The sequence below is a fragment of the Chaetodon auriga genome, chromosome 5, assembly GCF_051107435.1.
Source record: "Chaetodon auriga isolate fChaAug3 chromosome 5, fChaAug3.hap1, whole genome shotgun sequence".
In the NCBI taxonomy this organism is placed as follows: Eukaryota; Metazoa; Chordata; class Actinopteri; order Chaetodontiformes; family Chaetodontidae; genus Chaetodon; species Chaetodon auriga.
In genome coordinates, this window is record NC_135078.1 from 29562501 (window position 1) to 29577500 (window position 15000).

General features: G+C 47.8%; 2 protein-coding genes across 10 annotated transcripts in view; both read right to left on the reverse strand.

The window, feature by feature from the left end:
* pomt1 (protein-O-mannosyltransferase 1) overlaps nt 1–9043 on the reverse strand; it is a 12521-nt gene extending 3478 nt beyond the window's left edge. The window contains exons 1-12 of one of the 5 annotated variants that reach the window (XM_076731558.1): nt 8869–9043; nt 8201–8334; nt 7883–7989; nt 7718–7768; nt 7218–7364; nt 5904–6012; nt 3761–3814; nt 3553–3655; nt 3157–3312; nt 2849–2979; nt 2656–2751; nt 2489–2581 (exon numbers count right to left, since the gene is read on the reverse strand). In XM_076731558.1, the coding sequence (XP_076587673.1) occupies nt 2489–2581; nt 2656–2751; nt 2849–2979; nt 3157–3312; nt 3553–3655; nt 3761–3814; nt 5904–6012; nt 7218–7364; nt 7718–7768; nt 7883–7989; nt 8201–8313 (1160 nt within the window). In that variant the 5' untranslated portion in view covers nt 8314–8334; nt 8869–9043. Of the gene's footprint in view, nt 1–2488; nt 2582–2655; nt 2752–2848; nt 2980–3156; nt 3313–3552; nt 3656–3760; nt 3815–5903; nt 6013–7217; nt 7365–7717; nt 7769–7882; nt 7990–8200 lie in introns of those variants that run through there. The other 4 variants (XM_076731560.1, XM_076731561.1, XM_076731559.1 and 1 more) reach the window with 4 other exon arrangements.
* A 777-nt stretch (nt 9044–9820) lies between these two features.
* LOC143320536 (rap guanine nucleotide exchange factor 1-like) overlaps nt 9821–15000 on the reverse strand; it is a 17554-nt gene continuing 12374 nt past the window's right edge. For 2 of the 5 annotated variants that reach the window (XM_076730269.1, XM_076730268.1), the window contains exons 15-21: nt 14938–15000; nt 14247–14435; nt 14074–14158; nt 13876–13970; nt 12761–12839; nt 12357–12458; nt 9821–12274 (exon numbers count right to left, since the gene is read on the reverse strand). The exon at nt 14938–15000 is cut by the window's right edge and continues 27 nt beyond it. In XM_076730269.1, coding sequence (XP_076586384.1) covers nt 11651–12274; nt 12357–12458; nt 12761–12839; nt 13876–13970; nt 14074–14158; nt 14247–14435; nt 14938–15000 — 1237 coding nt within the window. In that variant the 3' untranslated portion in view covers nt 9821–11650. The remainder of the gene's footprint in view (nt 12275–12356; nt 12459–12760; nt 12840–13875; nt 13971–14073; nt 14159–14246; nt 14436–14937) is intronic. The other 3 variants (XM_076730273.1, XM_076730272.1, XM_076730271.1) reach the window with 3 other exon arrangements.

Genomic DNA, 15000 nt, shown 5'->3' on the forward strand with positions numbered 1-15000 from the left:
AGAGAGACACCAGAGAGACAACACAGAGAGAGACACCAGAGTGAGACGACACAGAGAGACAACACAGAGAGAGACACCAGAGAGAGACACCACAGAGACAACACAGAGAGAGACACCAGAGAGAGACACCACAGTGAGACAACACAGAAAGACAACACAGACGGACACCAGAGAGAGACAACACAGAGAGACACCAAAGAGACAACACAGAGAGAGACACCAGAGTGAGACAACACAGAGAGACAACACAGAGAGACACCAGAGTGAGACAACACAGAGAGACAACACAGAGAGACAACACAGAGAGACACCAGAGAGAGACAACACAGAGACAACACAGAGAGAGACACCAGAGAGAGACACCACAGTGAGACAACACAGAAAGACAACACAGACGGACACCAGAGAGAGACACCAGAGAGAGACAACACAGAGAGACACCAGAGAGACAACACAGAGAGAGACACCAGAGTGAGACAACACAGAGAGACAACACAGAGAGACACCAGAGTGAGACAACACAGAGAGACAACACAGAGAGACACCACAGAGAGACACCAGAGTGAGACAACACAGAGAGACAACACAGAGAGACACCAGAGAGACACCAGAGAGACAACACAGAGAGACAACACAGAGAGACACCAGAGAGACAACACAGAGAGAGACAACACAGAGAGACAACACAGAGAGACACCAGAGAGAGACACCACAGAGAGACACCACAGAGAGACACCAGAGTGAGACAACACAGAGAGACACCAGAGAGACAACACAGAGAGACAACACAGAGAGACACCAGAGAGAGACACCACAGTGAGACAACACAGAAAGACAACACAGACGGACACCAGAGAGAGACACCAGAGAGAGACAACACAGAGAGACACCAGAGACAGACACCACAGAGACAACACAGAGAGACACCAGAGAGAGACAACACAGTGAGACAACACAGAGAGACACCAGAGAGACAACACAGAGAGAGACACCAGAGAGAGACAACACAGAGAGACACCAGAGAGACAACACAGAGAGAGACACCAGAGAGAGACACCACAGTGAGACAACACAGAAAGACAACACAGACGGACACCAGAGAGAGACACCAGAGAGAGACAACACAGAGAGACACCAGAGAGACAACACAGAGAGAGACACCAGAGTGAGACAACACAGAGAGACAACACAGAGAGACACCAGAGTGAGACAACACAGAGAGACAACACAGAGAGACACCAGAGAGAGACAACACAGAGAGACACCAGAGAGACAACACAGAGAGACAACACAGAGAGAGACACCAGAAAGACAACACAGAGAGACACCAGAGAGACAACACAGAGAGACACCAGAGAGACAACACAGAGAGACAACACAGAGAGACAACACAGAGAGAGACACCAGAGTGAGACAACACAGAGAGACACCAGAGAGACAACACAGAGAGACACCAGAGTGAGACAACACAGAGAGACACCAGAGAGACAACACAGAGAGACAACACAGAAAGACAACACAGACGGACACCAGAGAGAGACACCAGAGAGAGACACCACAGAGACAACACAGAGAGACACCAGAGAGAGACAACACAGTGAGACTACACAGAGAGACACCAGAGAGAGACAACACAGAGAGACACCAGAGACAGACACCACAGAGACAACACAGAGAGACACCAGAGAGAGACAACACAGTGAGACAACACAGAGAGACACCAGAGAGAGACAACACAGAGAGACACCAGAGTGAGACAACACAGAAAGACAACACAGATGGACACCAGAGAGAGACAACACAGAGAGACACCAGAGAGAGACACCAGAGAGACACACCACAGAGAGACACCACAGTGAGACGGACACAGAGAGACACCAGAGAGACACCACAGAGAGACAACACAGTGAGACAACACAGAGACACACCACAGAGAGACAACACAGAGAGACAACACAGAGAGACACCAGAGAGACAACACAGACACCAGAGAGACAACACAGAGAGAGACACCACAGTGAGACGGACACAGAGAGACAACACAGAGAGACACCACGCAGAGACACACCCTGACAGAGACGAAGCCTCCTGCTGTGTCAAACATCTGCGTCTTCAGAAGTCTGAGGACATCAAACAAACTGCCTGACTGACTACAACTCCCATGGTGCATTTCACTGACAACCATCCAGTCACAGAGCTTTAAAATGCCGATGTTTGGTGCCATTAGCCGTTAGCTGAAGAAAATGTTATGCTTTGTAGAAAGCTGATCATCACAACTCTGACTGTCTTTGCCGCCGTAGTAGCGGCGGCTGAGGCTCATGGGTATCGTCACATCAGTGCCCAGGACACACTGCCTGGCTCTACCTGTCTGTGGGCTACCTGTCTGCAGCAGCTGCTGTTCAGGTTTGAGTATCTGACCTCATCATGACTTCAACAGAGCAGCAGCAGGATGTTGGACCTTGAACGCATCACTAGAGTATCTGTTCACCTGTTGAGGAAGCGTGAGGTCATTCCATGAACCAGCTGGATGACATCACCGTGACGGACAGGTCGAGGAGGCGTGCTGACAACCAGCTCCTGTCTGACAGACAGAGAGAGACAGATTAGATAGGGATTGCATCTCCCAGCATGCCCCTGCATGGACAGGTGGCCTACCTGCTGGGGTCTTTGACGATCCACCAGTTGTTGACATCTTTGAAGGGATAACAGGTGACCTGCTGCTGGTGAGAGCTGCCCCGCCCATTTTCATACCTGAACATACAAACAGGAAACAGAAAGTTAAGTTACATTATTCAAATCTAACTCACAGCTTCCTGACTGGCTGCTGGGTCAGTGTGGGCGGCGGCACCTGATTGGGTAGTTGGCTTTGTGTGAGTGAAGCCAGCAGGGGATTGGCTGGGAGGCGGAGCTTCTTAAAGTCACCTGACTGCCATAAGCGACTTCCAGAGGCTGACCCTGAGTGATCCTGGAGAGACCGCCCTAAAGTGTCAATCAATCAGTCAGTCAGTCAATGTGTGTGTATGTGTGTGTGTGTGTATGTATGTGTGTGTGCGTTTATGTGTGTATGTGTGTGTGTATGTGTTCATAGGTGTTTATGTGTGTATGTGTTCATATGTGTTTGTGTGTGTGTGTGTGTGTGTGTGTGTGTGTTGTTACCTCCAGACTGGCCTGGAAGGCGGAGCTCATCAGTTGGTCATGTGGTCCGCTGCGGTTCAGGAGACTCAGGTGAACATAGAACCAGAACACATACAGAAGGACAGGAACCACCAGCAGACACACAACTCGACACACACACTGCACACAAACACTCAGCTGTGCGTGCACACACGCGCGCACACACACACACACACACACACACACACACACACACACATATTACATTACATACCAGAGCAGATAGTTTCTTTGGTAACGAGCTTCTTGTGTCTCTCAAAGCTGAAATTTCCGAGTGTCTTTGAACGCACTTTACACTAAAGGAGGCAAACATCCACTGTGTGTGTGCATGTGTGTGTGTGCTGTGTTAAACGTGTTGCTGGCCTCTGTCTGACTCACATGACTGACAGTTCGGTCTCCAATCAGGTTCCAGGTGTGCAGAGAGGCCACGCCCAGCAGCAGCAGGTAGGAGAACACACCTGTGTACTTGACCCTGACATCACTCACACACACACACACACACACACACACATTCATGTTTCAGAGAGGAGATGGCAAACAAACTGCTGATCTTTGACTCTTCACTGATCTCAGAGCAGCTTCTCACCCGACAGCAGCAGCACAGGAGGCTCCAGAGAGGAGCAGCCAGCAGACCCTGGAGCTGAGGAGACACAGGAGAACAGGAGAGCTGTTAGAGTCTCCCTGTGGGCTCACGGGGGGTCATAGGTCACAGGTGAGCATTGTGTTGGTTTTCAGGCATAAATCTGAATAGACTTTTATTTTGAAGGAGCTCTTATTTTGAAGGGCATTTTCTCGCTAATGTTCCTGGTTCGGACGTTGTTCTGGGGCAGTAGCTTGAGGAGGCCAGCTGAATTAACACAGCTCCATCTCTGTGTTCAACCGCATGAGTTCATCACAGCAAACGCTCCAGAGGCAACGTCGCAAGTCAATGATTTCATGATTATATTCAGAAGTTAATGTTAAAAATATTACTTACATGAAAAATGTATTTGATTTCTTTGTAATTAAAAACGTTTTATTTACATTTATTTCAGTGAGGAAAGCACATGTTACAGAGCTAAATGGTCATTTTTCATATTTGTCTTTGTTACAGTTTTCACTCTGTACCACGTAAAGAGCGACTGAAGCTCGACTCCCGTCGTCATTTATAAGGAAGAGTTCAGCTAGTTGTTTAGCTGCAGCAGCTACACTGCATCAGAAGCGTCTTCTCTCAGGTTTCTAACCTGTGGCAGTCGTGATGAGAAGTGTCTGAAGTCTACTGTGGCTACTTCCTCCTACACTGGACAATCCCACAATCCTTTGCAGCAGCAACATCTAAAGTGACAGATCGTTCGGTCGTTCACGAGAACAAACATCAACACGACACGATGAGTCCACAGTCCACGGTGATCCTGAGTTCTGGTTCACACTCAGACTCATCAGCAGCATGTCGAACCATGACGCAGTCTGTCCTCGAAGAGGAGGAAGAGACGTCTTCGGCCAGACGACGCCTCTTCAGACATGATGAAGGTTGAAACACAGCGATGATCATACATACGGCAGAACAGCTGGAGGTCCATCTTGTCACATCTGAAGTCCAGCAGACCGTTTGTCAAAGCAGCCGCAGCATGAACTGATGAAGAGGACGGACAGGCCATGTGACCCACGAGTCACAAAGAGGTCACGTGACCCAGAAGCAGTCGATCACAGTTTGTATTGATGTGGCTGAGTGAGGACCCAGACGTCTCACACAGGAGACGAGTACAGCTCAGACCCTTCACTGCTGAACCAGGACTCCAGAGGACATCGGGCTCCGAGGTCAAACTGAGCGTTTACATCGCGTCCACACTTCTGTCCACGTTCTACCACATTTTTACCAGCTGATGATTTTTGGAAACGGCGGTTTTATGGGGACCTGCAGGCCCCTCAGCACCTCTACTTCCTGTGTCCATACCAACGTCCTTTTGTTCTTTCATGTCCAACCTTGGACACGGAGGAATATTTCTCATCTGGTGTCCACGTTCACAGTCTGCATGAAACAACACGTCAAGAACGTCCGGGTGAAGTGTCGAGGCAGAACGTTCAGAACGCCATAACTCCCAGTTACATCTTATCTTATCCTGAAGAAGAAGAAGAATCAGAGGGACAATCCCCTTTATTTGTCACACAACAAACATGCGAACACGTCGTGCAATCGGTGAAATTTGTCCTCCACATTTGACCCATCCTGGACATCCTTCTTCCACGGCAGACCAGGAGCGGTGGGCTGCCATCCGACCGGCGCCCGGGGACCCAGTCTCCTTTGTCACCATTGGTCAGGTGGTGATCTTCTTGCATGTTTTTAGTGTTTTTTTTTTTTAAGGATACCCCAGGTGAACACGGAGAGAACATGCAAACTCCACACAGACAGGCCCCTTAAACTTGGTGGTTCACCCAGATGGGTTTTTGGGGGACCTGGTTTCACTAAGGCAGACCCACATCAGTGACACCCACTGTCACGTGATGACGTAGCCTCGTGTGAGTGCAGTGGGATTCACACAGGACGTCCATCTTTTGTCTTTCATCATTTTCTCGCTGCACAAACAGCACCCGCTCTCCAAACTGAACTCTGATTGGTCTAAAAGGTTCTCACTGAAGTCTCTGGTTGAAGACATCAAACTAGAACTCAAAGGACGGACTGACTGAGATGTGGTTTCACTAAACTTCCCTCATGTTTCTTCTGTGTGTCAAGAAGCAAAGGTGAGTCTCACCTGTTGGGAGCATTGTGGAATCGGAGGTAGGAGAAGAAGGCCAACAACACAAAGAAGATGAGAACAGACTCCAGCAGCATGAAGCGGGATTGGACAATCAGAGAGTTCTCTGCAAAAACAACAAAGACAAAAATCTGCAGTGAGTCTCACAGACGGGACTTCAGCTCAGACAGACAGACACAAAGTGCGCCTTTTCATTTTAGTCCCTGAACGCCCCACGCTGTATTTTAGTCTCTGAACGCCCCGCGCCGTATTTTAGTCCCTGAACGCTCCGCACTGTATTTTAGTCCCTGAACATCCTGCACTGTATTTTAGTCCCTGAACGCCCCACGTTGTATTTTAGTCCCTGAACACCCCGCACTGTATTTTAGTCCCTGAACATCCTGCACTGTATTTTAGTCCCTGAACGCCCCACGCTCTATCTTAGTCCGTCAACGCCCCACGCTGTATTTCAGTCCCTGAACACCCTGCACCATGTTTTACTCCTTGAACGCCCCGCACTGTATTATATTCTCTGAACGCCCCACGCCGTATCTTAGTCCCTGAACGCCCCGCACTGTATTATAGTCGCTGAACACCCCGCACTGTATTTTATTCTGTGAACGCCCCGCACTGTATTTTAGTCCCTGAACGCCCCGCGCTGTATTTCAGTCCCTGAACGCCCTGCGCCGTATTTTAGTCCCTGAATGCCCCGCGCTTTATCTTAGTCCCTGAACGCCCCGCTCTGTATTTCAGTCCCTGAACGCCCTGCGCCGTATTTTAGTCCTTGAATGCCGCGCGCTGTATTTCAGTCCCTGAACGCCCCGCATTGTATTTTAGTCCTTGAACGCCCCACGCTGTATTTCAGTCCCTGAACGCCCCGCGCTGTATTTCAGTCCCTGAACGCCCTGCATTGTATTTTAGTCGCTGAACACCCCGCGCCGTATTTTAGTCCCTGAACGCCCCGCACTGTATTTCAGTCCCTGAACACCCTGCACTGTATTTTAGTCCCTGAACGCCCCACGCTGTATTTTAGTCCCTGAATGCTCCACACTGTATTTTAGTCCCTGAATGCCCCACACTGTATTTTAGTCCCTGAATGCCACGCGCTGTATTTTAGTCCCTGAACGCCCCGCACTGTATCTTAGTCCCTGAATGCCCCACACTGTATTTTAGTCCCTGAATGCCACGCGCTGTATTTTAGTCCCTGAACGCCCCGCACTGTATCTTAGTCCCTGAATGCCCTGTGCTCATTTGAGGTCCTGAATGCCTTGCTGACATCATGCAGTCTGAATTTGGCATCACAGGTACTGATGACATCACGGCAGCTCTCACCCAGCAGCAGCAGCAGTGCAGCTCCCAGAGCCGACAGGTGAGAGAACTTCAGCTCCAGAGTCAACAGGTAAACCAGAGGAACGCAGAGAGCTCCGCACAGAGCCGGCAGCAGACGCAGACTCCACACACTCACAGTGCTGGGATACTCTGTAGGACAAAACACACCAGAATCAGAATCAGAAAAAGCTTTATTGCCAAGTACGCTTTTACACATACGAGGAATTTGTTGTGGTGAAATTGGTGCATGACACATCTACTAAAATAAGAGCACAAAATACAACAATTTAAATATATATACACAAGTCTGTTTTCTGTTGTTTGCTTCACCTTCAGTGGTTTTCAACCAGTTACAGAGAGACAAACCATTTAAAATGGGTTTAAAGAGGTTTTGACCCAGTTTGAACCAGAAGTCAAATGGATTTAACCAAAGATAGTTTGGTGTGAACTGGAAGGGTTAAACTGATTGGTTAAAGGTGGTGTTACAGTAACAGCGCTCCTACCTGCTCCGATCCTGTTCCACACAAAGTTCCCATCAAATCCTCCCACGTAGGCTGCAACACACACACACACACACACACACACACACACACACAGAGTCATGACTTACAACATACTATCACACAGGTAGTATCATACATGGTTTTGTGGTTGTCATGGTAACTGACCTCCAAAGGCCAGGATCATGTGACCCAGCGGCGGTCCACTGTCATCAATGAAGAAGACTCTCTTCATGTAAAGAGACACGAACTGACCATAGTACACCTCATCAAACCTACACACACACAGACACACACGCACCCACACACACACGCACACACCCACACACATCGTTTTGCTTGATGTTTTCAACCTAATCATTAATCGGTGTTCCAGATCAATAGTTATTCAGTGATTGATGTCATTTCCTGTTTCTCCACCTGCTCTGAGGTCAGCTCAATGTTCAACTCCACCATGTAATACAAAGTTCACTTTAACACACTCACACCACAGCATTGGGGTAGCTGAGGCGGCTCAGTCTGGTCCAGAGAGCCAAAACCGAGACCAGCAGCAGGACCAGGTCCACCTGGGCCGTCACGACCAGAGGGAGCCGCAGCATCACGGACGGACACCTGAGACACTGTCAGGTGAGACAGAGGCTGTCACAGTGGTACAGAGAAGATTTTAACCCCCCCCCCCCCCCCATCACTAACACCTCACCTTCACACACCTCACCCCTCAGGCGGTCCCCTCCCTGCAGGAGGTCTGACAGTCCTGGTTCTGCTCTAACAGTCCTGGTTCTGGTCTAACATCATTTCAGTTGTTTTCTCGTGTTCAGAACACAGAAACACAGTTTACGGATCTAAAAGTATATTTGATTATTTTACGTGTATTTTAACTACACTGAGATAGCTGAGCATATTTATGAGAGTAACTGTGACAATGATCCCCAGCAGCTGTTCACAAACACCACCTCATCACTTTCTTCCTTCATTAACGTTGATTTTCATCACGAAAAACAAACGAAGCAAAACAGGAAAATCTGCAGGTTCGAACTTTCACAGCTCAGCTAGCAGTTAGCATTAGCTCCGCTGCTAGCCGCTAGCTATCAAACAGCGTTAGCCAGTCCCGTTATATGTCCCGTTATAGTCCTGATGTGAACCCCTGACCTCACCTGGTCAAGGCACTAAGTTCAGCTTAAACCGACCATCCTGTCGGTAAACTAGCGGGTTCAGTTCCTCCGTAACCGACAGCTCTTCACTGTTTCTCCGGTTAGCTTCTCGAAGCGGCCGCTCGATGTTCCGGAGTTTGATTGCTGCTGCCTGCTCACTGAGTCGCACAGAGCTCCGCCGCTGTGAACAGCCAGGGTTTCCATGGAAACAGCAACAGTTATCTGAATGATCCGTGACAATCGTTACTGTAAATATTAGTTAATTATTAGTTATAAGTGATGATTTCTACGGAGCCCGGGACCTGACACGGGGAAAAAATAAATAAATTGTGGCCACGATATAGCTATAACGTGCGCACGAAATATTAATTCGTTCCCACCAAACACTAATTTGTTCCCACAAAGTACTAATTCGTTCCCACGAAATACTAATTTGTGGCCACGAAATAAACATAACGTGCGCACGAAATATTAAATGATAATAATATTATTCCTGGACAGCTGGGTAAGCAAATCGAGCGCACATTCTCTGACAGAGGCGCTAAACAACGATGGACAGGGATACAGCGATTGAGTTTTACTTTAGGCTGGGGATGAGCTACAAAGACATTCTGAAAAGCCTGGCATTGCAAGGAATCATAATTAGCGAGAGGCATTTATATCGTCTACTGAGAGCCAGGTCGCTTCACCGGCGGAGGTACGTGCGCTCGATTTGCTTACCCAGCTGTCCAGGAATAATATTATTATCATTTAATATTTCGTGCGCACATTATGTTTATTTCGTGGCCACAAATTAGTATTTCGTGGGAACGAATTAGTATTTCGTGCGCACGTTATAGCTATATCGTGGCCACAATTTATTTATTTTTTCCCCGTGTCAGGTCCCGGGCTCCGTAGATTTCTGTGTTCACGTGTGAGAAATGAATCCGTGTCCAAAGAGGCTTCCGTCGCTTCACCCACCGCAGCCCGAACTCATCGCCTCAAACGGTTCATGAGTCATTTTTTTTGCAAAAATCTCTCATTGTCCGCATCGTGTGTAGGAGGACATTCACAGACCCTCCTCTTGTTTTCCTCATCATACTGAAGCACGTTCATGTTGGATACAGCCAGTGATGACCAGTCATTACTGATGAGATGCAGGCCTCCTATTGGCTAATTCAGAGCAGGCCGGAGGGCATCCTGGGTCCACATGAAGGAGAGACATTTTGGCAGTGGACCGCATACAGATGCAGGTTCAGATGAACGTGTGATGTTCAAACGTTGGACTTCTGTCAGGTGTGAACGTGTCGCAGTGTGGACGCCGAGGACGGTCATCTGAGTGAGGAAGGCTCAGACTGTCATCTCCAGATGGTCTTCTGAGACATTAACCATGACGCTCACTGAAATCGGACGAGTTCAGTATGTGGAATTGCTAAATGTTGAAGGCGATGTGCTGTCCGGCGTCTAACGATGGGACGATGGTGCAGATGTCTGTGAATCCAGTCTCAGCTGATTGATCAGAAAACTGATGTTTTTGATCATTTCCAGTATCTGGATTTTGCTGTGAAAGGAGGGTTTGAGGTTTGGGCCCATTCAACACCTTCAAATCCATTTTCTGTGGCTGACCTTTGTGTCAATGTTGGCACCTGCCGAGTCTGTACCTTTAAATCAGGTGTAACAGTCATCAGGTGTGTTTGAAGAAAGAAATGTGTCCACTGATTTTACTGGTATTTTTAATTTTTAAAAACTCTTAGATTCATTTGCATTTGGTAGACCTGAGGTGTGGTTTTGGTGTATCTGGTTGGTTTTCTCTGTCATGTGTCCAGGAGTTGTCTGATTGATTGATTGATTGATTGATTGATTGATTGATTGATTGATTATCTAACTGTGCAGAACCCAAAGTGTGACGTCTGCTGTCCCTTTGCCACGATGGAACAGCTTGTTGAGATGTGGTCTGAGCTCCTCATGATGATGTGAAACACGTCACTGCACATCGTTCAGTCGCTCTTCGTTCATGTCAAACTCACACCTGTGTGTCAGTTCAGGTGTCTCTAATTTAAGAGGAAGACAGGTACCTTCATCACCGTCTGCATAAACCCCTGCACGCTGTAAACCTCTACATCTCATCGTAGGTCGTTTAGTGCCTCATCTTTTTTTTGTATTTAGTGTTTATTTTATATTTTTTTGCACGACCTTTTTTGTCTTTCTGTCCACATTGAGTGGAATGTCTTGTTTCTTATGCGAGGACATTGAGTGTAATGTTATGAGGTCAATTCTGATCAAATGTCACGTCCATGAAGACGTGTTCAACTGACCCATTACTGATAAAGTTTGATACTTCAACCAATCAGGTGAAAGGAGATGACTTCAAAGACAGGTGAGCAGAGATGTTTATTGGAATACTGCTACAGTTGAGCTCAAGTTAACACCTCGCTAACGCTGGCTAACCCCAGGCTAGCCTCAGCCTACACCTAGCTAACCTGTGTTTCTACAAAATAGCCAGGACTGTTCACACTGTTGCCGGACTTGCAGGAACAGTCCATTATCAAATGTTAGCACACAGTTAGCCATGATTAGCCCAGTATACCAACAACTTTGAACAAGTCTTTACTTCTGTGACACTTTAACATCAGACCAGCACCAATGTAGACCCAGCATGAGTTTAACTCAGGTTACCACCAGGTTTATTCACCTCATTCCTCAATATACACCTGTTAGCATTATGCTAACACAGGTTAGCCGTGTGATGATCCCGGTTATCACAGGTTTACTCAGTCTTTGACCTGGTTTAGCCTGGTTTCACCTGTCATCTCTGAACGGCTCGTGGGACATTTCGTGGGCGGATCCTGAGAGAGAGTTCCCACAATGCTTCCTCTGCCAGGTGATCACTGAAGTCATTGAAGAAGGATATGATGTCATCATTAGGCTGCAGAGAGTAACGACTGCAGGGAGACAGAGATTCAGGCAGTATTTTACACAGTGAATATACATGAAGTAATAGTACTGCACTAGTACTTATTGAAAACAGTAGCAACTTCCAGGTAACTGACACTTGCTGGTAGCTCCTCAGAGTGTCCAGGATGTTGAACTGCTGCCAGCGTTTAGAGAAGTTGACCTTAGAACTCTGTGATGTCATCAACATGTCAGGATTCCCCAGATGGACAAAGGTCAAGTCCTGAAGGATCAAACCCCTGGACAGACAGACAGACAGGTTCAAGAGCAAGTGAGACAGGTGTAACATAAATGCAGGGTACATGTGATGTAATGGGGTACACAGGGTATTAACACACAGGTAGGGTACATTTGGTGGGGTATACATGGTATAAACATACAGGTAGGGTATACAGGGAGGTTCCACTTCAGCCAGAGCTGCTCTGTAGGCTCTGAAAGATGATGAGCTGTCAATCAAAGAGCTGTACTCCTCCAGAGCCTGAGAAGATGTGACACACAGGACTCGTTAACATATTCATTAAAGACTATTAATGACGATCTAGTTATTACGACACACCGACCTCAGCTGTGCTTCTCTGCCAGTCCAGGCGTCGCAGGGGGGCGGAGTCCAGCGCCGACAGGATTGACAGGTACGAGTTAAAGTTGTTCAGTTTGCGCAGGTGCTGCAGGAACACACAGAGCACGTTGCTGATGGTAACGGAGGTGTGAAGTTAGCAGTCAGTGAAGATTAGCCTGTTAATATTTCATGCTATAATACACACCAGCAAATTAGCTTGTGTGCAATGATTTAGTTACTCATGTCGCTAATGTCCTGTTTGTCTGTCCATCTGTCTGTCTGTCCGTCTGTCAGTGTATTCTTTGGCCAACAGGAGGCAAAAGAACAAGTTGACTGTTGCTTTGATGGAAATGCAGCATCATCTCACCTGAGCTCCACACAGACTTCTCCCTTCACCTGTGTGTTTACCTTCATGGTTTTCAGGAACTTGAGCAGTAGTTTCTCTCTGTCCTGAGGTTTGTCCTGAAGAATGATGACCGAGCGAACCCTGAAATCACACATTCACACAGGTGAAAGGTCATCGACTCGAAAATGTCAGTGTGGACAGTTTAGACCTCAGTCTGCTTCAAAACTCAGTCTCTGTAACAACAACCAGCACTGGGATGTGTCACACCCCCCTCACGCAGCGATTGGTCGGCTGTGTGCAGGCGTGAAAGGAGACAGGGTCTGAATTTCTCTCTCAGCTCTTCTTCATTCTTTGCTCTACTCTTTCTGTCACTTTGGTCAATAGGGCGGCCCTGTTCACACCTGGCGCCAACGTGTCGAGCGATCTGAAGTGGATGCACCTCAAAATACAGGTGTGAATGAACTCAAGACGCATTGAGGACACACTGACATCCGATTGCTGGGACCAGATTCAGAGGTGGTCAGGACCACATGTGGCCACACTGAAGGACCTGAAGTGGCGTCCTCCTGGAAAGTGAACATGAAACACATTCAGTTGCAGCAAATGAAGCGTTTGAGCTCCTTTTCTACCAAGAAAAGCTGCAGACACTCGTGAACACGGTGATTTCACCACAGTTTCGCCAGAGTCCCTTAAAAAAATCATGTCATTTTGAGAGTTGTTGAGTGAGGAGAGACTTTGGAAACTTTGTGAAACTGCTAGATCAATTTCTTACTCCATGCCTTCTTGTAAATTCGGCATTAAATTCAGTAAATTTAGTTGTTTCTTGACTTATAGAAACGTGTCAGTTTCTCTTAGCGAGTTGACGACTGCTGGTAAAAAACAGCCAACACATGCGTGTTATTCAGTTCACACAGACCGCAGATGGTCTGTGTGAACTGAATGATGCAAGTATTCATTTGCATATTGAGACCACTCGAGACTCGCGTTACCGCCAGGTGTTAACAGGTGTCTGAACATGTGCTCTGTTATCAGCATTAGCTGGACTGATGCTGTGGAGATGACAGAGGCAGACTTTCCACCCTGAACCTCAGCGTGGACATCGTATGGACGACTTGTTTTAAAGCAGACTGAACTCACTGACTATTGTTCAGAAGCAGGATGTTGTGTCAATGTCTACCAGAAGGAGACGTTGTTGAAGTGTTGGGTGAACTGTGTCAGGTTCGGACTCTTCTCCTCATTCTGCTCTTTGGACCAAAGCAAGACCTCTGGAAGCTAGACAGGTGAGCCAGGCAGGTGAGACGGACAGTGAGTGACAAACAGACAAATGACGGAGAAAAACTGGAATAAAGATGAAGATGAAGGTTCAGATTCATACCTCGATCTTGTAGAAGAGCTCAGAGTCCAGCAGAGTCAGCTGCTCGGCTAAATCCTGACTCCTGAAGTCCAGAAGAGTTCCCGGTCTGAGAGAGGACAAAAGAGGACACGTATTGATGTCTGAATGAATGAAAGAACTGTCAATCATCTAAGAGGTCAGAGGTCAAAGCTTACCTGGCAGCCACGCCCCTGGCTGCGAGCGGACGAAGTGACTGAGGAGAGCCAATCAGCTGCCACCTCTGCTCCATCTTGCACAGGATGTTGGAGCGCAGCAGGTGGGCCAATCCCAGCTCCCCACCAGTCAGGAGGCTAAACACCAGGTCCATCAGCAGCAGCAGCAAATCAGAGTCCAGCTCGATCGCACTGCACACACAAACATCATTACTCACACCTGCGCTACTGGCCAAAAGTCTGTGGACAGCTGGACCCTCCCTCCAGATGTGAGGTGGCTCCATGTTCATCACAGCCTGCTGCAGGGACTCACGTCTTACAGGCGGCACGTAAGCACGAGGCTACGAGCGAGAGTGTATCGAGCTGGGAAAGTTTCGTCTGAGCACGTTTCGAAAAACGGATGAACGGTAAAGAAAACACTGTAAGACGTCATAAAGACAGACAGAAGGACATTTTAAAGTGTTCATTGATGAAGTCCAATCAGGGTGAAGCTCACTGACCGCCGTGGAAACGACCTCTGCTGAGTTGTGTGAATTATCCAGAAATGACCCCACAAACTTGTGTTGCCGTGTGTTAGATGTCATGTTTCCAAGCTGTGAGCAATGAGGTTAAAACACAAAGGTTCTGATTGGTTCAGGTGGGTGTGTGTGTGTGTGTGTGTGTGTGTGTGTGTGTGTGTGTGTGTGTCTCTCACCACAGCTCATCGACTACTGTGACTAGCAGGTGGAAAGTCCTCTTGGCTGCTTCCAGGTGTTCA